General features: G+C 45.5%; 1 protein-coding gene across 5 annotated transcripts; it reads right to left on the bottom strand.

Annotated features, from left to right (window-relative positions):
- Positions 1-62: 62 nt before the first annotated feature.
- Positions 63-23,238, bottom strand: ZDHHC5 (zinc finger DHHC-type palmitoyltransferase 5). 5 transcript variants are annotated; one of them, XM_049713761.1, is made up of 13 exons: positions 22,953-23,235; positions 18,705-19,899; positions 17,945-18,020; positions 10,476-10,597; positions 6,765-6,922; positions 5,833-6,005; positions 5,575-5,677; positions 4,889-4,980; positions 4,336-4,468; positions 3,740-3,863; positions 3,195-3,307; positions 1,867-2,726; positions 63-1,434 (listed from the first exon to the last, which is right to left on the bottom strand). In XM_049713761.1, the coding sequence occupies exons 4-13, from the start codon at positions 10,510-10,512 to the stop codon at positions 1,269-1,271; spliced, it is 1,959 nt and encodes a 652-aa protein (XP_049569718.1). In that variant the 5' UTR covers positions 10,513-10,597; positions 17,945-18,020; positions 18,705-19,899; positions 22,953-23,235; the 3' UTR covers positions 63-1,268. The 5 variants fall into 5 exon arrangements, with proteins under 5 accessions (XP_049569718.1, XP_033269035.1, XP_012394081.1 ...); XM_033413144.2 differs by lacking the exon at positions 17,945-18,020 and adding an exon at positions 21,037-21,115; XM_012538627.3 differs by lacking the exon at positions 17,945-18,020 and having other exon boundaries at positions 22,953-23,238.
- Positions 23,239-23,718: the final 480 nt, after the last annotated feature.

The following is a 23,718-nucleotide window of genomic DNA, read 5'->3' on the forward strand; positions in this document are numbered from 1 at the left end:
AACTTCCCATCAGAGATCATTCACCCTGCCTTAACCACACAAAATAACACAAGTCAGGGGGAGCTGGTTAGATCAGGATTTCTTTTTATTCCTTGTTGGTTTAAAATGGCTAATCAGAATAAAAAATAAAAGGGCTTCTGTTTAGAGGCTGGGGTCTCCCCTACTTAAAGGTTAGAACCCAGGTATCCCCTCTACCCAGCACCATACTGAGGTGGGCTGAGGGGTAACCCCCCAAGGGACAACTGGAGGGGCCTAGGCCTGCCACTCCTTCTCTCTATCCCGTTTTTGGCATGTGATGAGAAATATTGCTTTTTGGATTCTTCTCTCCCGGCCTTGAATTTAAAAATAATGTCAACCGTGTGAGTTGGGGGAAGGCTTTGAGGGGCCAGTTGAAGAAGCCCACCACAATTCCTCTCCCCCAAGAAGGGGGGATTATCCAGTATTGTTTCTGGAGCTCAGCCAAGCTCTTGTCCTGATCTCCCCACCACCACCACCAAAGTCATGGGGCTGCGACCCCTTCCCTGGGGGAAACTAAGTGCCAGTGAGCCTAGAAAACAAACTCTCCTCTCCAGGTCCTTCCCTCCTCTGACCAGAACCCCACCCAGACGCGCCTCTCCCTGGGTTTCTTTCCTGGTCACTTAGCACCAACAACAGGGGGTGCTATTTCCTTAGATGGTAACTGGGACAAAGAGAGGGAACCACGGGGGAAAGGAAGACTTCAATCGATGTCTCCCCTCTTTTCCTGCTGGTCTGAGGAATAAGAAGAGTAAAATCCCCCTCCTTATACATATCCCTCCCTCATTTTCCCATCCCAGGATAGATATATAATTTCTTTGATATTTATTTTATATATATATATATATATATATATATTTATATATATATATATATAATGTACACACACACCTGGTAACGCAGAAGAGGAAAAAAATAGAATCCGTAACAATAATAAAAAAAATTATTTCTGGTTTAAAAATGATCTGGTTCCCTCCAGGCGAGCAATTGCACAAATGTCCACTGAGTCTGGTCCAGGGGTTAAGGAAGGGGAAGGTCTTAAAAGGTGAAGGGGGTTGCTACCCCAGTCTCAGGGCCCCAACTCTCCAACTCCCCAACCCCACTGCATTTTATAAAATGTCCTCATCCTCTTGGAATCGGTTGTTTAAAAAATGTCCATGCAGGGGAGGGGAGCCCCTTGAGGAAAGGAAGGTGGCCACCTGGGGCCCTTTGGTGTAGGCGCAGAGGTGTGGGGGAGGGGAGCTGCCCAAAGCTCACACCGAAATCTCATAGGTGGTGCCACCCACCCCTGACACCTTCTTGACTCCTCCCCTTGTAGGGCTACTGAGAGGTGGCTGGCCTGGGCCAGGGGAGGCTGAGCCTATATTCTTGGGCTGCCCGTTGGTTTTGCTGTAGGCGGTCTTGAGCTGTACTTCATCTCTGGGAAGAAAAGAAGAGAGAGGTGTCAGAAATGGGACACACAGCACCGAAAAGGGAGGTAGTTTAAAAAGTTAAGAGAAAAAAATGTGCTTTCTACATATATACTTTCTTACACAAAGATTCCCTTTTATTTTACTGCCCTGCTTACAAGCAGCCTGATACCCTCTCTCCTCTACTTATTCCTTTCACTCTCAGGCAAATAAATTACTTTTTAGGAAGACAGAAATAAGAAAAAAGTATTAATCCTCAGTCTCTTAACAGGAATAGCCCGTGAAGGCAGCTGGAGTTAAGAGTGAAAATGAAGGGCTATCTTACAAGCAGGATAACCCTGGGTCCACTTGCACTAAAATGTACAGGTGAAGCCCTGATACCTTCTGCAGGGCACTACGCTACTTTTAAGTCCATTGGGGGCCAGGATGGACTAATACTTACTTGGGTGTCAGTAATGGCTGCAAGGCCACTTCCTCTGTCTCAGAGACACCAGATGGGGCTTTTTGGCTGCTGTAAGACATAGATCGGCCCACGTAGGGGGCAGTTGGGCCTGGTTCAGGGGACCCTAGTCCCCGGCCCCTTAGCCCATCTGGCTTGCCAAAACGGGGGACAGCTGGGCGTCCCAGTGGAGTCTTGCCCAAGGGTGATCTCTTCGAATCATCTGAGGAGGAACTAGTACGAGGGGCGTGGCCTGAGCCTGGTGTTGACTGGATGCCTGAGTCCCCCAAGCCTGGTTCTTCCTCACGGCCTGGGAGTGGGGGTGACTGGCGTAGCAGCTTCTCTCGTTCCTGGAGGGAGGCCACGATATGGCGCGACAGATTGTCGTACCGGACTGGTGAGGGCTCTCGGTGCGTTGGGCCGGTTGGCACCAAACGTGGGTGCCTCTCGGCTTCCCGCTGCTGGGCCAGTCGGGCTGACAGGAAGGGAGAGGTGTAGCCTAAAGGTGGGTCTGGCTCAGGCCCTGCCTGCACGGACTCAAAATCAGGGCTGTCTGAAGGAGTGAGCAGACTGTCGTAAGATAGGCTTCCATTACGTGTCTGGTTGGCCAGGCTCTTATAGGAGGTGGAGGTTGTGCCCTCTGAACGAATGGACTGCAACTGGCCCAGCTCAAAGCCTGTGCCCTGGGCTGACTTGAGGCTGGAGGAGCGTGAGCCACTGGACAGTGGATCAAAGTGAAAACTTTTGCCAAAGGTGGGAGAACGGAAGCTCTCTGGCTCCAAGCTCGGCTCTGAACGGTAGCTGGGATGACGGCTGCTCTCCGCAATTGAGGTTGGCTCCTTCAAGCTGTCCCCACGACTCAACTGAGGGAGAAAAGCAAAGCAGGTTCTTAGTGCTCCCCCTCTTGTCCCCTCTTGGGACAGTAGGCCCCAGAGCCCAAGGAGGCAGTCAAAAACAGTATTTGCTACGTGCCAGCAATATGCTTACAATTTTCACAGGCATTATCCTGTTTAACCCCTAAAGTAAATCTGTAAGTAGGAACAAATAATATCTCATTTTAAGATGCAGGAAATGGGGCTTAGAGAGTTTAAGGAACTTCTCTGTGATGGCACAACTGGGTTTTGAACTCAGATCTGATGCTGTAATCAATGCTTTTATCTATTATGCTACCGTGACCTCTCTTGGATGAAGGACAAACTGTCAACGCTGTTACTAAGCCAACAATTAGTAAAATGCCTTTGGTTTTCTTCTCTTCCCTCTGCTTCTTCCTCCCCTTCTCCCAGAACAGCTGGCATACATGACAACCCTACTCCTTAGAGAGTACTCAGTACCTTGGCGCTGGAAGAGTGAGGCATGGCGGCTGATGCACTGCTGCTACTGTAGCCCGGCCGGTACTTGTACATGGTAGGGGTGGGGGGGCTGTCCTTGCCCAAGAGGCTGCTCTCTGCAGGAAGAAAAGGCCCAGGGGGCACCACTTTACAAGCTGTTCTTTTGACCTGGCTAGAGTTCCTTAAAGTACCAGGGGAGGACAAGGTAGGAAAAGATATACCAAGCAAAGGAGCATAATGATTTTGCTGAAACCAAGACTACAGACTCATACCAGCCCAGAACAGAGTGAGTGAATGTACCAAACAGATCCCAGAATGTTCTCTGGTCTGTCCGGATGCTGAGAGTACACACAGACACACAGAGATGTCCAACTCACTGCCAATAGCTAACTGTTATGTCATCCCCTTTCTCCCGGCTGTCCAAAGAAGTGGTTCAAGTACCACTTGCTGGGTTTTCTCAGTCACAACACAAGCATTATCTCCCAGCCCTTGCCTGTGTCATCTCCACAGCTAACAAATAACATTCTCACTCCTGCTTCTGCCCTTACCCTCATTAGTAGCCAGGCTGAGGTGTGTCCGCAGCCCCGTGTAACGGCTCAGGTCCGGCTTAGGAGGGGGTGGAGGTTCAGCATCTGCAGACTGGCTTTCTGTTATCTCCAAGCTTCCTTTAGACTGGATAAATGAGGGAAAATCAGATTTGGAGAACTGAGCGTTAGGGCAACTCAAAGTATGAAACTGGTGTAAGAGGGGCACTGGGGAGTCATCACATACTTCTGAACTGGAATTGGAAGACAGGACACAAGATCAGTTTGGGGACGGTTTTGGAGAAAGAAAAGCTTTCAACAAGGGTTTCATTCGGTCACTTATTTGTTTATTTTCACCAACATCTACTTGTTGAGCTCCTACCATCTATAAACTGCTATGTTAAGTCCTATGAAGACATGCAAATGAATGGACTAAATTTCTACTGTCAATGAACTTACAATCTAATGGGAAAAAGAAGATATGTGTTTAAGTAACTTTAACACAAATCAGAAAGTGATAGATACTATAAGAGAGATGTAAACAAAGCAAGTTTCCATCTCTTTGCCATGGGTGAGACCCCCCCAAATTACCTAGCTTTACTTCCCTAAATTCTCCTCACCTTAGTTCTCCTCAGCTCTCCCTGGATGCCATTGTCCATGATCTTCACAGTTATCTGCCCATCTGACACTTCTGGCCGAAGGAAGGGTGGTCTGATTACAATTGTCTTCTCTTTCTTTGGTCTCCCCAAATACCTGAGTGTCAAGAGTGAGAGGGCTTTCATTCATTCATTCATTCCAAAATATCTAATGGTTGCCTACCTTGTGTAGAGCAGTTTTACAAATACAAGAAACAGTCCTACCAGGCCAGGGAAAAGATCAGCATTGAACTGATTTCTTTGACTCTATGAACAACAAGAACAACAGCAAGACCAGGCCTATGGGCAGATACACCTAGCTCAAGGCACTCGAGTAAATCTCATCCTCAGTTCTCCAAAGCGAGTAACATCTAAAGAATACAACTGAACTCACAGGGTCCATTAAAGGATGGTGTGCCTCTCCCTTGTAGGCACTTCTCATTCTAAGAGAACCCTCCCTAAAAGGCAGCCAGAACAAACCCAAAGAAGACAAAAGTGTTGACCAAGGGTGAACACTAGAGCAAAGGGGTAGGTGTACCTGGGTGCTGGGGAACTGCAGAGTACACGGCTGACATTGTTACAGCAGCCATTAGTGAAGGGGTTCACACCTCCCCGGAATTTACCCGTAACCTAGAGGGAGGGAAAAAGGACCAGATCAGTCAAAAAATGGGACCTTGACCTCCAAAAGCCAAAACACAAATCAATGACAAATTATTGTGCACCCACTATCGGGGAGATATAAAAATGAGTAAAATACAGTCCTACCATAAAGAAGCATAAGCTAAGAATGGGAACTCCAAAGTCAGGGTCATCAGTTCAAATTCTGGGTCCACTTCATGGTAGCTATCTGACCCTAATCATCAGTTTTCTTATGTAAAATGGGGATAAATAGCTCTCTAAATATTGAAAACTAAAATAACATAACGTAAGAATAAGCAAGTAAGGTTAGCTATTGTTATGGGCACAAAAATAATTGTTTTCCTTTAAGCAGGACTATTAGCTTCTTGAGGGCTGGCCCAGGTCTTTTACTGTTTCTATTACCTCAGAGCCTAAATCGACCAGTATACAGCAGACATTCTATAAATGTCTGTTAACTAAGAAATGGCCCATACTCATGCTTACATGAGGAACCTGGACACCTCATCATAAAAAGTATACACTAACGAGAGGGCCAAGAGACACATGCCCTGCTCTTCAGGGATCTCCCATCACTTCTCCCCATACCTGTTCATTGGTTGTGCGTCCCCTAGCCACCAGCACCACGTGAAATCCCGTGAGGCCAGCTACTGGGATGAAGAATAAGCCAGCCACACACATCACTGCCATTCTGAAGCCAGACAATCAAGGAGAGCAGAGCAACGTGATCTCGCCTTCCCCAGCCCGTGCTGTAGCCATCTTCCCTTTGACCCTCACTGCCACAGGACTCAACTTTCTACATTCTTCCCCCTCCCACTCCTGCAACCCACAGGCCTTGAAGGATACGTGACAGCCGTGCGGACCCCTGAGAGTTCCTCCATGTGGTAGAGGACATAAAGGAGGCCAAAGCCAAACACACCCATAATGTGGGCTGTCAGGGAAAGGAGGAAGAGGAAGAAATAACGGTAGTTCCGGCGACCAATACAGTTGTTCACCCAGGGGCAGTGATGATCAAATTCCTAGGAGCAAAATGAGACAGACTGAGCGGCATCCTTGGACCACGGCACTAGATCATTTCTGTCAAGCAGAACAAACAGCAGAACTTAAAGTGTTTCTTTTAATAATCTGTCATCATGTTCACCATTTAGTTACAAAATTTAAAAACAGTTCATGCAGTTTATCTTGCTCTATCAATCTATAAGGAAGACGTTCCAGAGGTTGATCAAAGGCCAAGGCCACCTCTCAGTTTATCCTATGTGACCAAGGAACTCTGAGAGGTACAAATGTCAGAGGCTTTACAGAAACATTAAGATTCATGAAAAAAGAGGCTTAGAAGAAAAATCTGGCAGGCAACTGCTTACAGCTAAGTAACAACGCACTGAAAAAAGGGTTAAAAATAAAAGACAAGGAACGCAGAAGAAAGAAATATAATTGGAAAGGTTGAATGCAGCAGCATGATGAAGTGGAAGGAATGGAGAACACTAAGCAGGTCAAATAACTGAAAAGATGAGCCCAGGGATGGAAGGCTGGAGCTCTGACTAACGGTGCTGGGAAAGCCTATGCCTACCCACTTGGGCTCCTCCTGTAACAGAATATTTATGCTCTACCTCTCGTGTGTACATCGTTGCTAACACTTTCTGCCAGAGCTAGAACACAGCCCAGGCAGTCAGACAGGGCTACATTTTCGTCCATGGCCAAGAATCCACTGGATTCAATTCTTATTCTGTGGGTAGGAAGAAGATAACTTAGGTTCAGCTAACCCCACCCAGAGTTCTTACCTCCACACAGTTGTCACAGACGCTGCAGTGGGAACATCGAGGAGGACGGTAGAAGCGGCAAGTGGCACACCATTTCATGCGCACCTGGATGCCCTTGATCTCCACTGTTTTGTAAAGGGGAGCTCTGAAGTCATCTTCCTTGTCTTCATCCTCTTCAGCTGTAGAGAGTAAAAGTTAATGAAAAAATGACTATGCTAGAACTGTGTACTAGGCACTAGGGATGCAGTGATATTTAAAATATGGCCTCTGCCTTCGAGGAATTCAGTCTAATGGTGAGAGAGACTAGGAACTAGTAACTCTAATACGGTGAGATCAGCTCTATATACAACACTATGGAAACGCAGATGAGGAAGCAATTTATTCTACACTGGGAAACGAGGTTTAAGAATATGACTCAGAGGTGGCTCTGATATGGATATGCTGCTATTCTTGGTTTACATATTATATTTCAAAAGAAAGAGACACTTTATATATCAAAGTACATCTATAATGAGTTTGCGTAACAGTTCAGTGTCTACAAGTACACGACTGAACTACAACAATCCGAAAGGGGAAGTAACGAACTAACATCAACCTTTTTTCCACACACAGACACCCTTGCCCAAAAGATCTTCCCCTAGTTCCCTATATACATTTCAGGACTGTTTCTTGGTTGCAGACACTCTCTTTACCTGAATGCCCTTTCAATTTTCAGCTGTCCGAAACTCACCACCCCACTTCAAAACTTAAAGGACATCATTTGCCTTCTCATCTATAGTGTGCAATTTTCATTTTTTATTATTAATCTAAAAAAAAAATACCCGTGAGGAGGAAAAATTAAGTAAGTGATGGTATAGGAATTAGAAGTTTTCAAATGTACTGACTTAGGGAAATGCTAACAATGTAACTAAGTGAAAAAGTACAAGGTAAAGAACTGTACAAACAAAAAGATCCCATTTTGAAAACAAATAAAAACACACATATATATGCTACAGATTTACGGTATATATAAATAAATATTGTATGTATAAATCTTCACAATATTGATTGGAAGGAAATATACCACAATGTAACAGTAGTTATCTCTGGGCTGGGAAATATATTTATCTTTTTTATACTTTCTATATAATGAATATTCACTACTTATTAAAATCTTTTTTAAAAAAAGTTTTTTAAAGGAAAAAAATTCAAATGCTACTTATATTGAATATCTGATTCTTCCACACTATCATGTATCAGAAGTGAGCTTTCTCTTCTTAAAGTACTACAGTTCTTTGATTACTCTTTAAAGTTACCACAGTGTATTTATGTAAATGTCTTCTCTATCTTCCCTTCAAGACCGAGCTATTTGACCATCATAATAATCATTCCAAATGACCATATCATAATAATCAATAAATATTTGATAAATGAACATTAAACACTCATTAAAATAGCCTTCCTTGGCTTTAGGGACTCAAAGCACCTTTTGTTAATCTACGCTTTGAAACAAAAGTCACCATGCACAGTGACACAGGCTTTGTGAGCACAATGAATTTCAGAAAAACCTCATCTCACTGAAGTTGCTATCCCAATCCCACCTGCCTCACTCTTACAAGGTAACTTCACATTTGAGAGAAAAATGAGATGGCATCAGTAACAACCATCATCAGTTCTCTTTCTATCTCTTATTCCACTAATGCTGGTTGGTCCTCACTCTCACCTCCTATTCCAGAAACAGCCTACTTCTGTAAGCATAACCCTTCCAACACGCAGAAGAAAGCATCTCCTTCCAGATGGCCACTCTTCAATTACCCTCTTTCATCACCTCCTGCTTCTCTCTTTTCTGGTTCCACCTCCTCATGCTATCAACATGCTAAAGTCTTCTGTATCATTAAACAAACAAACAAAACTCCTCCCTCTGCCCTAAGATATTCCATCTTCTGCCTTCTCTGCTTAACTTCCTGAAAGAATAATCTTAATACTCATTGACTCTGCTTCCTCATTTCCTATTCACTGCCTTCCAAACCATTATAGTTTTGGTAATTTAACTGTCTGTCTCCCGCATACATACATAAACACACTATTAACTATTCTTGTTGGGAATTCCCTGGCAGTCCACTGGTTAGGACTCAGTGCTTTCACTGCTGGGGCCTGGGTTCAATCCCTGGTCGGGGACTAAGATCCTGCAAGCCATGTGGCCAAAAAAAACAACAATGAAAACAAAAACAAAAAACAACTAGTCTTGTCTGTGTGGTTTTTTGTTTTGTTTTGGTTTTGTTTTTTTGGCCACACTACGCAGCACGCGGGATCTTATTAGTTCTCCAACCGGGGACGAACCCATGCCCCCTGCAGTGGAAGCACAGACTCTTAACCACTGGAACACCAGGGATGTCTCAAACTATTCTTGTTAAGATCACTAATTTCTTAGACACTAAAACAATGGGCAACTTTGAGTTACCACACTACTGGACCTAATTTCTGATACTGCCAACCATCAGCTACTTCATGAACTTTCCTCAGTTCCCACTGTGTCCGGTTTGTCCTCCTCCTAACTTTCCTTGCTCAGTCCCTCTTCAGTGGCTCTTCAGCGGCTCCTCCTTCTCCTCATTATTACAATGTTAGTGCTGGTCAGGCTGACTTTCGTTCCTTCCTAATCTCATTCTACTTTCTCTAGGCGATCTTACTCCTGTTGCTTCAAATACTATGTGGCTGAGGACTCTGCCATGAGTCTGACTACTCAACTGCCCATTGGGTAACTACCTGAATGATCCATTAAGTATCTCAAATTCAACATGTCTAAGATGCTCTGTCTTCCCTCCAAACCCACTCAACAGTCTATAACTTGGGTCTTGGTTTATAAAGAACCAGCATACAACCTATCTTTCAGGTTAGGAACCTTGGAACTACCCTAGACAATTCCTTCACCCTCTCGCTCTCCCCTAGTAAGCAATTAGTAATGAAAAATTCTGCTGGGTCTACTAATGAAAAATCTGTAAATCCAGCTTTGAATTCAAGTTCTCATCTGGTCTGCATTATTGCAATAGCCTCCCAAAAGGTATCTGTACATTCTTATAAGAATTATTATTGTAAAAGGAAATGTGATCCTGTGATTCCCCCAATTAAAGACGTCTTGCTGTCCAAAGGAAGAATTATAATCTATTTAATTTAGCACATAAAGTCTTTTACACTTGGCTCTGGTTTATCTCTTGCCCCTTCTGGCCCCACCATGCATTCTAACTTCCACCCACTGAATTCTGCATTTCACAGCTACAATTCTGTATATGCCGCTTCCTCTTCCTAGAATGCCTTTCCCTTCCATCCTCTACTCGGTAAAGTCCTTCCTACCTACCTTCAGCAGCATTTCCCCAATTTATCTGGGCAGATATAAGTGCCCTTTTCTAAGGTCTCAGAGAACCTTTCTCATGCTTCCGTTACAGTTTGTTATCACACTGTCACTCTCTAATTCATCTTAGATAGTATCAAAACTAGCAACAATGCCCAACCCATGTGCTCGAAATAAATTTCTGCTGAATGAGTAACTGAAAATCAAAGAGTTGACCCAAAGTGGATCAGATGCCTAGAAGTTATGACATATATTCCTAAGATCCTGACTTGCTTTTCATCATTAGACTATAAAAGTATCCCAAAACCCAAGACTCCTAAGGCCCCAGACCAAATGTATAAATGTCCAAAAATCATTCTTTTTCAAAGGCAGTAAGATACTTCCAAGAGAGAGGAGGGAGATCTTACCTCGAGGGAAAATCCCTGGGTCCATGAAGGTGGCCATGCTGAAGTTGGCCAGCACAAAGAGAAAAACAATCGCATTGTAGATGGGCACTGCAGGTGACACGTAGAGGCTTAGTCCTGGACAGCTGCACAGATAATAAAGAAAGTGAGGGGCTGTCTCTAACACTTTGGACACCAACCACATAAAAAAATCTATAAAGATTCAGGGACTTCCCTGGTGGCGCAGTAGTTAAGACTCAACACTCCCAATGCAGGGGGCCCGGGTTCAATCCCTGGTCAGGGAACTAGATCCCACATGCATGCCGCAACTGAGAGTTCACATGCCACAACTAAGGAGCCGGCAAGCTGCAACTAAAGGCCCAGTGCAACCAAACAAATAAATATTAAAAAAAAAAAGATTCAGTCCCCATACCTATATATAAATCTTGTGTGGTTCACCTTTGAAGTCTCAAATTATCTTTATCCTTCCCAACAAGTGGGTCTAGTTTCCCACAGAAATACTCATTTTAGGACTTCCGTACTGGTCCGGTGGTTAAAAATCCGCCTGCCAATGCAGGGGACACACGGGTTCGATCCCTGGTCTGGGAAGATCCCACATGCCGTGGAGCAACTAAGCCCGTGCACCACAACTACTGAGCCTGCGCTCCAGAGCCCACGCACCACAACTACTGAAGCCCGCCCGCTCTAGAGCCCACGCACCGCAACTACTGAAGCCCATGCGCTCTGGGGCCCGCAAGCTGCAACTACTGAGCCCACGCACCACAACTACTGAAGCCCGCATGCCTAGAGCCTGTGCTCCGCAACTAGAGAAGCCACCGCAATGAGAAGCCCATGCACTGCAATGAAAAGTAGACCCCACTCACTGCAACTAGAGGAAGCCTGCGCGCAGCTACAAAGACCCAGCGCAGCCCAAAATAAATAAGTAAATACTCATTTTTGATCAAGGTACAAGACTCATAACCCTTTGCACTAAAGTCTGTGTTCTTACCTCGTGGATCTTTGCACATGTTTTGGACTCTGTCCTTACCTCCTTTTAACCAGGCACAAGAGCTAGGGACTAAGTATGTAACTGACACCAGCTGCATTCCCTTCTCTGGAACAGCCTGAGGCTTCTGGACCCCAGCCATGCCCCACTGACCTGCACATTCACCCAAAGCATGGGACACCACCTGCCTCTCTGGCTTCTCTTCCCTCCTCCCGGCTGGCTCTGAACTACTCTCAACTGCCTAAAGTCTCTCCAGACACATTATACATCAGATATTCCTCAGAATTTTATTCAACTAGAGGCTAGTTCTCAAGGTAAAGAAAAGGAAACCACTCACAGGTAAGGAAGGATACCAAGACACAGGACTAGACCCCGAGATGAATAAATGAAGCAGAAGAGTGGAGGAGAAAAAAAAGGGAAGATATCAGACCAAAGCAGCCCCAAATCCTGCAGGAAAAAGAAACTGGCCACACATATCCAATATTCCACAGGGTTCAAATCAAGAGATATGCTTTAGGTAACTTTTCCTTGACAAAATAGTGACCTAGTCCAGGATTAAGCTCAGTTTCTGTCAGGATATATGTCTCAGGAATGCTGCAAGAGCTCTCCCTTTCTCTGAAGATGGTTCCTGGGAGCTGGAAGTGTCAAAAGAACATGTGATGTGCTGCTTGCTTGGTCAGTGGTATCAAACACCCTCTCTCCTGTCTCAGCTCAGGAAGAACTTCCCATAACAAGACAGTGGCTAAACACCCTAATCTGCTTTGTGGCTGAGAACTTAATCTCCAGAATTAGGCCAGCATCTGTCCTTGTTCCCTTTATCTAGACCAGCGGAAGGAAAGGAAGAGTTCAGTGAAGGAAAGGAAGAAGGGACCAAGAGAACGAGACAGCAACTGACTCCGGAGAATTAATCCACAGCAGTCCTGGATTCTGTTGAGAGGTTATCTGTCTCCATTAAAATAAAAAGAACAGGGCTTCCCTGGTGGCACAGTGGTTAAGAATCCACCTGCCAATTCAGGAGACACGGGTTTGAGCCCTGGTCCGGGAAGATCCCACATGCCGTGGAGCAACTAAGCCCGTGCACCACAACTACTGAGCCTGTGCTCTAGAGCCCGCGCGCCTACAGCCCAGGCTCCGCAGCGGGAGTGGCCACCACAATGAGAAGCCCGCGCACTGCAGCGAAGAGCAGCCCCTGCTCGCCGCAACTAGAAAAAGCCCACACGCAGCCACGAAGACACAGTGCAGCCAGAAATAAATAAATTTTAAAAAATAAAAAGCACAGCCCTGAATAGTGATTCAGGACAATTCAAAAGAACTGAGCTCCTCAATGAAAAATAAACTAATGATAAGAAGTAAAACTGATTGTCACAAAGCATCTCACAAGTCTTTACCAGCACCATCTATTTATTCAAATTCCATTTAGCCATTCATTAAAAAAAAAATTTAAGTAAATATTTATGATGTGCCAGGCTTTTTAGATAGTAATTATCAATTAACTCTGCTTCTCTTTATGGGTCAGTACATAATTGGGAGACAAAATAATGAAGCTAGAGCGCAGGCAGTGATTTCAAGGAAAAAACTTTCGACCTTCAGTCACAGCTCTAGTTTTATTCTACCAAAGTCTCCTATGGAAGCCTCTTCCTCTGGGGGTTCTTTCATTCAAAAAAGATGTCCCCATACCTTGGCAGGATTTGGGGTGGAATACAAGCAAGAAGGCAAGAGTCTTTACACAGCCCCACCCAAAGCCTGACCTCCTAGGATCTTAAAGAGGGAGGGAGAGAAACTGAAAACCAGTCGTCCAGGTCAGAGCACCTCCCTAGTACTTAGCTGTCACTTCAATTTCCACCCAGGGAAGAGGAGAAAGGGTGACTCACTTGACTCCTACAGCCTGGGAAGATAATTAGAAGGGAAAAAGAAATGAAATCCTTAGAACACTGAGGTGTCCGTGATTTAAATGTCTCATTCCTAGAACTGGCTACATGGCCTCTTGAGCTTCTGAAAAAATAAGGGTATTCTCCATCTCTGAGGGAAACTAAGGTGAATGAGAATGAGACATCAGTCCCCTTGCAGGCCCAGATGTCAGTCTTTCTGAACCCATTCTTCCTCCAGTTTCTGCATTTCCAAACAAAGCAAATCACTCCATTTCTTGGACAGCCTGCCAATGACCTGCCCCTAGATAATGAACTTTATTTACCCCTACAACCTTCTTGGTATCAACCCATCCCAGCTGAAGTGTGTAATTCTAGAATCAAGTTCCAATATCTGTTGCCAAAATAAAGCCTACCCTCACAGTGGCAGTATCTGGAAATGATGCAAATAACTCAACTTCACAGGCAACAGCCGCTCCTAGATTCAAGTCAAAGACCATTGCTTCCAACCTGAGCACTCTGAGGGAACATCCCACCAAGGAGAGGCCTGTGAGACCAAAGCCTGCTCCCACTGTACCCCACATTCTGCTTGGCTCCGGGAGAGGCTTGCCATTGCTACAGAACTTCGCCAGATTCCTAAGTGACCACCCCAAGTGGCCCATCTGAATCTGTTGCCTTTGATGGACGGAGAGGAGGGCTGGGCTGAGGAGCTGCTGGGCTCGTCCTTAGCCGATGGCGATAATCACAGAGCTCCAAAGCAGAGGGAGTGGCCGTAGCCCAGAAGGCTGGCTGACTCACCGATGAGACTCCCAAACCTACACCATCCCAGGGAGAACAGGCTCTTCTGCCCATCCCTTTAGCACTCCTGTTTTCAAGGCCAAATAAAATTGGGAGAGTGGGTTTCAATACCCACACTCCTGCAAATCTGTTTCCTAGCCCTCTCTAACTCTGCCCATTATAAAAAATGGATAAGTTCCTGGTAAGAAAAATAAAGTAGGAGTCAAGAAGCTTTGGATTTTAACCCTGTCTTGATCAATGCTTTGCTATTGTAGCCTTAGGTAATTCACAGGAAAGTCTCCAAGCTTGTTAGGTCAGCTACCTAATACAGGTACGAGAATGAAGGAGACAGTGTCTTAAATGAGCCTAGAATTCTTTTTAAACCAGCTGGTTTAATACTGAGCATTCATGGGACAGAAGAAACAAAAAAAACCACATTATTAACTATCTCCATCATCATCAATTATCATTCCAGCTCCACCTTCATCGCTAACTCCACTTCCTCTCCTCTGAACTACTAGATTCAAGAACATTTAACAACAGAGGCACTTTGCTCCTAAAGAACAGGTCTATGCATTCCTCCCATGCCTAGCACATACTTTGACTATGTGTATGAACACTGTGACTAGTGTTCTTTGGTGATGAGGCAAGGCTAGAATGAATATCCCACTTCTTGCCCCTGGGGATCCTCAAGATTCCACAGGAAAACAATCTCTCCGCTTCTAGTGGATAAATTTCTCGTAAGAGACTTGATTTGTCCTGTCTTACCAGACTTTCAAGCAGCTGAGTACAAGATACAGGACTTGGGCGCTTATTCCTTGTTGAGAAAACAACGTGGGGAAGAAAAGAACAACCACTGCTCAATTAATGCCCTAAATCACGAGGCTGCTCCCACTCAAATCAGGTGCTAGCACCTCTGCAGTCATGGAAAAAAAGGGCCAGAAGGGAGAGTCACTGAGGTTGCCCAACTAACTCTGTGGATGAAATGCTTGAGAGAGGATAGAAGCAGAAACTGTAATGGAGAAAGCTCTTTCATGGATGGGACACTGGAAAGACCATCACGGATTTCTGGACAACCCTGACTCAGCCTTCCCACAGAGGATCACTTGCAGCGGAGACTTTACCCCCATGTCCTCCCCAACAATTTTATTTTACTTTAAGATTCTTTTTTTGATGTGGACCATTTTTAAAGTCTTTACTGAATTTGTTACAATATTGTTTCTGTTTTCTGTTTTAGTTTTTTGGTCACGAGGCATGTGGGATCTTAGCTCCCCAACCAGGGATCGAACCCGCACCCCCTGCATTGGAAGGCAAAGTCTTGACCACTGGACCACCAGGGAAGTCCCCACCTCATCAGTTTTAGAAACAGATATATGGGAAACTAGCTGACTTAACTCACAGCTCAAAGAGACTTTAGGGGATACAAGTCTGCGATTTATTTCAAATGGTATTGCCAGGAGCCCTAAGAAGGTCTCAGGGGTCCCCAGGAAGGCAAAGAGGAGATACGCAGTGTATGGGCCTCTATGCACCAGCCTCACTCGAACCAGAGCAGCCCTACTCTGACATTTTAAATACTGGGGTTCCCCAAAAGATCTCATTTGGAAAAAAAAAAAGGTCATATTGCTTAAATAAACTGCTCTAGGTCAACTTCCTCATTATACACAGAAGAAAGAGGTCCACAAAGGTTAACAGACTTTACCAAAATCAGCTTGCCCCAAACAGTGCTTATTCCTCTCACCTGGCACTGCCCCCTGCCAATCACAAAAGGAGACTAAGCCAGATGAGGGTCCAGGCCCGTTATCTTAAATGCAGTGTCTGTTACCTAATGGGGACCAGGAGGGTTACTTTAGCAGACACTCTCCTTCCCAAATAGTGAAAAGGGAAAAGAATTAACACAGGTTCCCCAATAACTCCTGCCTAGTTTTAGTACTGGACAAACCCTATAAATGAGAGGGATGGGGGCAAAGGGGGAGACCTCAACTGTTCTATTCGAGGTTCTCTGGGGCAGAAGAGGATCACCATTTTTTTGATGACGAAGCCCAACTGATAATTTCTGCTCATAGCCCTCCCTACCTGACAGAGAGACTCGGAGGGTAAATTGTTCCTAATTAGTGGAAGCCCACAGGCCTCCACTAATTATGTCTGCCAACTGAAAGGGCTCGTCCTCCTACTCCAGTCCTATAGGTCCTAAAGTAATTCTCACCTGGGGTTTATACTGATGTAAGAACAGACAGCTGTAGCCTAGAGAAGAGAACAGGAGGATGACAAAGTAGCTACAGGTTTAAGGCCCCAAATAGGAGCTGGTTCAAAAAGAGCCTTCCTCTTATCTCTATTTGAAACCAGTAATTCTTTTTTAGGTGGTATATGGTTTTAAACATAGAACTGAACATCAAAAGGGACAGAACAGCTCTGGAGAACAGCGGCACACCTCAGCCCAGGTATAGACTTGCAGAGGAACTGCTATGGTCAGATGGCAAGGAAGAGATGAGAATTTCAGAGGTACCAAGAGCTAGGTAAGATAAACAGGGTATTTATGTCTCCCCAAAGTGGACAGGGGAAAGCCTAGGGAGGAAAAGACAGCCCAGAAACGTGTCCTGAGGAAACTGCCAGGGAGAACTCTAGCTAAGACTTAAGGCTCTTCTAACTTTGGGTTAGAGGCAGTAATTCCAAATAAGAGTCAATACTGTCCTCCAAAATTCTTTGTCCTAGGGCTGAGAGACCATGGAATAAGGAGGGCCCCCTACTCTTCTAGCATCAGGCAACGGGGAAGTAGGTTAAACAGCTTCAACTCTCAGTTGAGAAAATGTCTATGTCAGGACAACTCTTTGTGGCAAAACTGGTATAACCAGCCAAACACTTCAATGGTTCCAGATTAGCAAATTAAGAACAAGGTTTCTGCTTGTCCAAACTCAAGAATGGATGGGTTGAAAGAGAAACCACTTAGCCAGTTCCCCAAATTTCCTAACTCCCGAAGGCTCTGCCTCTTAAAGGAAAACAGACCCTCTCCAATTAAGCAGGTCTAAGGGTGTCAAATTGGTGTTGTACTTATCCCTCCTGATACAGCACCACAACAGCTACAAAGATACTAAGATCCCATATAAATGTCCCTTGGTTAAAATGCTGATTCCACTTAGTGGTCATAAGAGCAGAAACCAAAACAAGTCTGACACTGAAGACTCACTCCTTATGGGTAGGAGTGGAATCCTTGAGGGTTTCAACAGGTATGCTCAGGCTGAAGAGCTGGGGGCCAAAGAATCTAGGACTTCTACTCTTTAGAGGAAGAGGTGGGAAGCAGGATGATGCCCACACCTTAGATAAGAGATTCACTCTTTCCTTGTTTAAAAACTAAATAGGAAAACATCGTATTTCCTTTACTTCTGCATTATTACTCTTTTGGCCAAACGACCCATAGTTTTTAGAATTCCTTCTGGCATCAGAAGCTCTGTTTGGGTGGAGGGGGCGGGTGCCCCTTCCCTCCTATCTCAGATTTAATTTGTCTGTACCCCAGCAACTCCTGCTCATTCATCCTTCAATGACTCCAAACTGCTTTTATTCCCTACCACGTCAATTCATTCTCTTCCTCTTGCCAGCAACCTCACACTGGCTCTAAACAGCACCCCACCATTAGGTCTGAGCCTGAATCACAGCAAAGTGAACTCCCCAGAAAATCTAGCATGCTCTGATTGTTCCAAGAGCCACAACCGGAACACTAACTCAATGACTCAACAGTTTAAGGCTCAGAAGCCTGGTACTTGTTAATTTATAAACAGGTAACGGCAAAGACGCTTGCCAGGTAGTCGACAGCTGAAATACCAGGGAAAAGGAAAAAGATGTAAATCACTCACGTCTCCTCCAGTAACAAGCAGACGAACAAAGGCTGAATATCCTAAGTGGGAAATCTTTCGACACCAACTGTTTTTCCTAATAGGACCAGGGAATGGGAGAAATGACTGTCATTCCCTTCAGCAGGAACTAACATAAAGGAAGCCTTCTAGAACTCTCTTCCTAAGTAAAACTTGCCCTTTCCCAGTGGCCTTCACTTCTCCAGGCTTTGGCTCTTAAGAATACAGAGAAAACCATCTGATAACACTAAGAGCCAAGACCATCTTACTGGTATACCTTCGAAATCAACTCTGAAGTTCTCTAGTACTCCCAGTTCCCACAGTCTCAAATCTAAGCTTCAGATATCCTGGGGAAAAGCCACTACTTTTTGAAAAACCTTTCATCTAGTCCAGTTCTCTCACAGAATTGACTGCTTAGGCTGCTTCAAGACTCTGGTGATTCCCTCCCATTTCCTTCCTAGTGCAGAATCATCTAACGATGAAACTGGGTAGGAAAATATGAAGACATCTGTGATTTCAAAGGAAGGGAGGCAGGGGAAAGTAGAGGAGTCAGCAGAGTAAAATTCCTAACAAGGTCGAGAGGGTAGGCCTGTTCTTACTCTTCTTGCCGCATCTCTGGGATCTGGATTTACCTGTATCAGACCTCAAACTCTCCCAGTCACTTGCGTTTGCAAGTAAGTAGCCGAACTCCAGAGGAAAAATAGCCCCTCGCCCGCCTCCCATGGAGCTCCCTCGCCCATACCACCACTGGGAGAAAACTCACGTAAAGGCAAAGAAGAGGGTCGTAGCTCCCACTAAGAAGATGGCGGCTGCCGAGACTGGAACATACTTGCTGGGTTTGAATCTCTTTCCAGACTCCGCGGGCATGTTGGAGCTCTGATGGAAGATCTGCCCTGCCGCATAGCCCAGGCCCACACAGCGGCAGAACAGACAAGAAAATGGGATGAGGGAGACAACGGCCAGAGGAGTACAGAAGGAAACCAGGGAAGCAGAAAATTTAGAATTATCACCCTTCCCCCTCCCAAATAAAACCAAAGGTCAAAAGATCTCAAATGAAGGAAAGCACATGGGAGGGGGAAAGGTGATTCCAAATGATGAATAACCACCTCCCCAGAACAAGGCAGAAGGAGAGATTAAATAACACAACTTGTACAGCTTAAAAACTGGAGACAAACAGTAGGCTGTACACATGAAAATGGCTGCAGGTAGAGAACATGGGCAGTCAGACAGATCACGGAACAGCTCATGGAGGGAGGCGAGTCTTCCAAAGGAAAGAAGGGGAGGATATCAGGGTAGGACGGAACACTTCAAGCAAGGAAAAATTCTTTGGAGGAGATACTACAGAACCTCCACGACTACCACACTTCCACAAGATGTGAGCAGCACCTAAAAGAGGTGTTTCTATTTCAATCCAAGAAGGAATCTGGCGCCCCTTCCAGCTTTAAAGAGAAGCCGTTTTTACTGCAGTCTTTGTCCCTTTCAGGCAGCTTTCTCAATGCCACCACTCCCACACCTTGACTTCAGGGCCTGTAGTCTGGCAATGGTGGTTTAATTTTATTTACTTTCTCTTGATGGTTAAAGCTGGGCAGCAGCTGTTACAAGGTTAAGTTGTAAATCCTTTTCTTTGAAGGGGGAGGGAAAACTGAGAGAGAGCTCGAGCTCGTGCAAGCTTGCCTGTCTTCAGTCTCTTGTTACTCCCAAACCCTTTAAGGGCTCCTTTTCCTATGGAGTTCATGCAAAACTAAAGGGAAACATATAATCCCTGAAGCCATGTTCTTCCCAATAAGCAAAATAAGATGAAGAAATCAATTCCACTCGATGATACTTTTAAAAGCTACTGTGGATGAAAGCAAAGTTCCAAAGAGGTCCCTGTTTCCAGGTTAGTCAATGTCTCTGATATTTCTTCTTCAATCTTGGGCTTTCTGGATGCAGAGTTCAACTGTGTTACAGTGCCTCACCTGGAGAAAAACAAATATCTTTATCAGAGAAATTTTTTCATGGCATTTCTTAAGACCAGCAAGGCTAAAACCCCACAAGCTACTCTGTTAAAAAGTGCCTTTTGAAAGAAAGATGATTTTCTACTTCACTATGTGTATGTGGGAAAGGACTGAGAATTGGGAGGACAATGGGTTCAGAATTCTTCACTCTTCTAAGTCCTCTTCATATTGAAAAAAGAAAAACATGGCTTCAGCTGGCCTAAGGTCATCAAAGAACTAGCTCTTGACACAGATGGGGCCCATCTCACCTGACACATATGGGCAGTGACAAATACCAAGAATATCAAAATCTAAAAACAAACAAAGGCACAGCAGTGAAGGGCAGTCCTAGAAAAGAGACTTGTCTTTGAACAAAGAGAATATTTATTGCTACAATGAAAAAAGAAAAAAGTAGGACGAAATTAGGACAGTCTCATTTCCTTTCTGTGTATGTCTCTCTCACTCTTACCCTTCTATACTTTTTAGTTATAAACTTGAAGAGGCAAAAGCTGAATTTCTGGTCTTCTGAAATAACTCATGAAAGGAGCTGGATGAGAAATGTCCCTGCACTGAAAGGTGAGATGCCCTCTATGAGAAACTGAGTCAACAAGGGGGGGGGGCTGGTCTTTTTCTTTCCAATTCAACAGTTTTTTATTCCTACATTGGCCTATTAGGAAGTCAAGTGAGCCCCACCTTCCCTTATATGATTAAAAATAACAATTATTTCTGTTGATGGTAGTAGTAAAATAACATTAGCACTTTGGATTTTATAGGATGCTTTTCGTCTAGTGATTGCAAAGCATTTAACTCATTATCTGGTGACACAGTTCCTTATCCCACTTGGTAAAACTGAAGTCTAGAGAACGCCTGAGGCCATTCCACTGAATGACTTAAGCAGTCAGGTTCAGAACCCAAGAGTCCACAGGCCCCTTTGCCGACACAAACCCTTTTTACCTCTTTCTCACCCACTACACTACCTGCTCAGTGATGACAACTTGGAATCTACAGACCAAAAATTTACTTAAGGTTTTTTTCCACCTAAGAGGAGTAATAGCTTCCTTAATTCCAAAGGCTGAAATTAAAATACCAGAAGTTTTGAATAGTGAAATATCAACGTACCCTGGAACTTAGCACTTCCTTTCTTTTCTGTGGCATGAAAGGCTAAGGTGCCTTCCTTCAAGATTCATTCATTCTCTCTCTCTCAAAAAAAAAAAAAAAAAGTTTTAGAGGGCCAAACAGCATTATTAGAATAGATTGATTCCTACAGGAATCAAAACCCAACTTTCTGAATTTAGGCTTAAGTAACTTTGTTAACAATGAGAAGCAAATTCTTGCTTTACAGACAGTACTATTAAAGTAAACTTGCCCCTCAAAACCCCAAAGATTAGAGAAGATGGAAAATTGCACTGCTTATATTTTATCTAGGGTAGGATATCATTTAAACACCATATATTATTTCAGATTATATTTTCTGACAGGAGAAAAGTCACATGGGCTAATACTGCCAAAGTAATTCAGAGACATAAAAGGCCACGGCATCTAGGGAGTACAATACTGGGAAACAAAAGATATCAGTGTCTTAGATGTTTAGGGCATATGCTTTAGAAGTGACAAGACAAAACCAAAGAATGTATTGGGTATAACAAAGATGCACCAAGGCTTAGCAGAAGGATGTACTGTGGGTGGCAGGGATGAGACTGCAGGGTGAGTGTGGCTCATCAGAGCCAGCAGTCTGGATCCATACCAGTGTAAGAAAGGTGTACAGGAATGTGTATGGCACATTTCAGGCTTAATCTATGTAATAGTAATATGTATATACAAAACAAACTATAGAATATGTGGTTTCAAGGCTTTAACAAACGTTTAATACAAGTACCTCCTTAAAGGGGTAAATGGACATGGCAGCATGACTGAGAGCAAAAGTATTGTTTGTGGAAATAAAGTGGTATAATAGTATAATACAGTAAATCTGAACACAGTTATCAACGTTTCATGGAATAATCCACATGTCAAGATACTGGCTGAAGAGTCAAACAGAAGTTTAATATGGGTATTATCATCTTATACCGAGGTACCAAAGTACATGGCAATATAAATCTTGTAAGCATTTAAAGAACGAGTGATAATGAATATTCTGAAGAGATTTAATATAGTACAAAGGGATACTGGGATAAAAGGATAGAGATGAGAATATAAGGCCAACCTAGACAAGATGGCATTAACCAGTAAGTGAAAAATGCAAGGCAGAAAAATGGTCTAGAGTATAACATGTAAGCGATCCTACACCTCCTTTCATAACGCTGTCACTTTCTTACTTCTCATTTCAATGTTTTCATGCGGCCAAGTGGGTAAAACACTTTCTGCCCTGTCCCATAACAGATTCCTATACGTAAAAAAATGGCAAATATATTCGAGTTCCCACTTATAAAAAGTACAAAGTACTAAAAGCGTGGAGCTCCCGGCTGGTGGGGGTAGGGGAGGAAGCGGACGGATGCGAAAGAACAGGTAACAGGATGAGGCTTGAGCCAAAATAAGTATCAGAAGAATGGGGCGAGGGGACGTGAAACGCAGGGAGGGAACAGCATCCAGTCCCCAGCGCGGAGCCGGGGCACTGAGAAACACCGTATGGGGCAGGGCTGGCCGAGACAGAGAAGACGGAATCCGCGGCAGCAGGGCCCACTGGGGCTGCGGGAGCAGGCTGCGGGAGGCGACAGAGCCTCGGGGCGCAGGGCCGGGGGCGGAAGGGGCGGCGGCTGGGCGCCGGGAGCGGAGGGACCGGGGTCCCGAGCTAGGACCCGGCGGCCCGACACTAACCCGTTCTGAGCCCCGGCAGCCGTGGATCCCCGGCCTCTACGCGTCGTCCGTTTCCGGGGCCCAAGGGTCCCGCCGCAGTTGGATGACCCGGCCCGGGGGAGGAATGGGGCCTCAAGCCACCTCCCCCTCCTTGGTCCCCCTTCCCTAGAGGTCACTCTCCCCTCCCACCTTCCTGGCCCGGCACTTCCGGTTCCGCAAGGACCCGTGTCCCCAGTACTCACCCCCGGCGCGGTTCCCGTTACCGCTGCCGTCGTAGTCGCCGCCGCCTCTCAGCAGCGCCGTCCGGCCTCTGAGAGGCAGCGCGCGGCCCCCGCACGCTCCACGCCCGCCCCGCTCCGCGCGCTCCCGGCCCGGCGACGCTCGTCTTCGAGCCGGCGCGCGGCCGTTGCCCTCAGTGCCGGGTCTCGAGCCCTCCCAGCGTTCTCATTGGCTCCCTGTCCCGGGTGCGCGCGACATCTCGCGCGGGGCACTTTTCTCTCATTCATGCGGCTCGCGCCGCCGTGCCCGCCCCCGCTCACTCTCCCATTCACCCATAGCCCCCACCCCAACTCCGCTCTAGGGCGTGCGCGCGCACCCTGGCGACCGCGGCGACCTCGCGGCCTGATTGGCTGCAGGGGCACAGCGCCGTACCACGCGAGAAAACGAGAACGCGCGCGCAGGGCCGTCAGGCTCCGCAGGCAACCGGGAGAGGAGGGTGGGCGTACTGCGCAGGAGTTGGAACTGGGGAAATGGCCGAGCGAATATTCCTTTTTCCTTTGTCCTGCTTTCTACCCCTCCTGAAGCAGAAATCCTCAGAAGTAAAAAATAATTATATGTGTTTACTGAAAGTACTCAAGAACAAGCAGCTACCCTCCCGAATTCGCCAACCCCCCCCCCTCCAATAAGTATGGTACAGTCTAGACAGGCTTCTGGCGTAACCAATCATCCACTGGCCCCTGCGTCTTCCTGCTTCAGCCCCTTCATGCATTGGCCAATGCGGTTTGGCCA

This window comes from Orcinus orca, chromosome 8, assembly GCF_937001465.1.
Source record: "Orcinus orca chromosome 8, mOrcOrc1.1, whole genome shotgun sequence".
Taxonomy (NCBI): Eukaryota; Metazoa; Chordata; class Mammalia; order Artiodactyla; family Delphinidae; genus Orcinus; species Orcinus orca.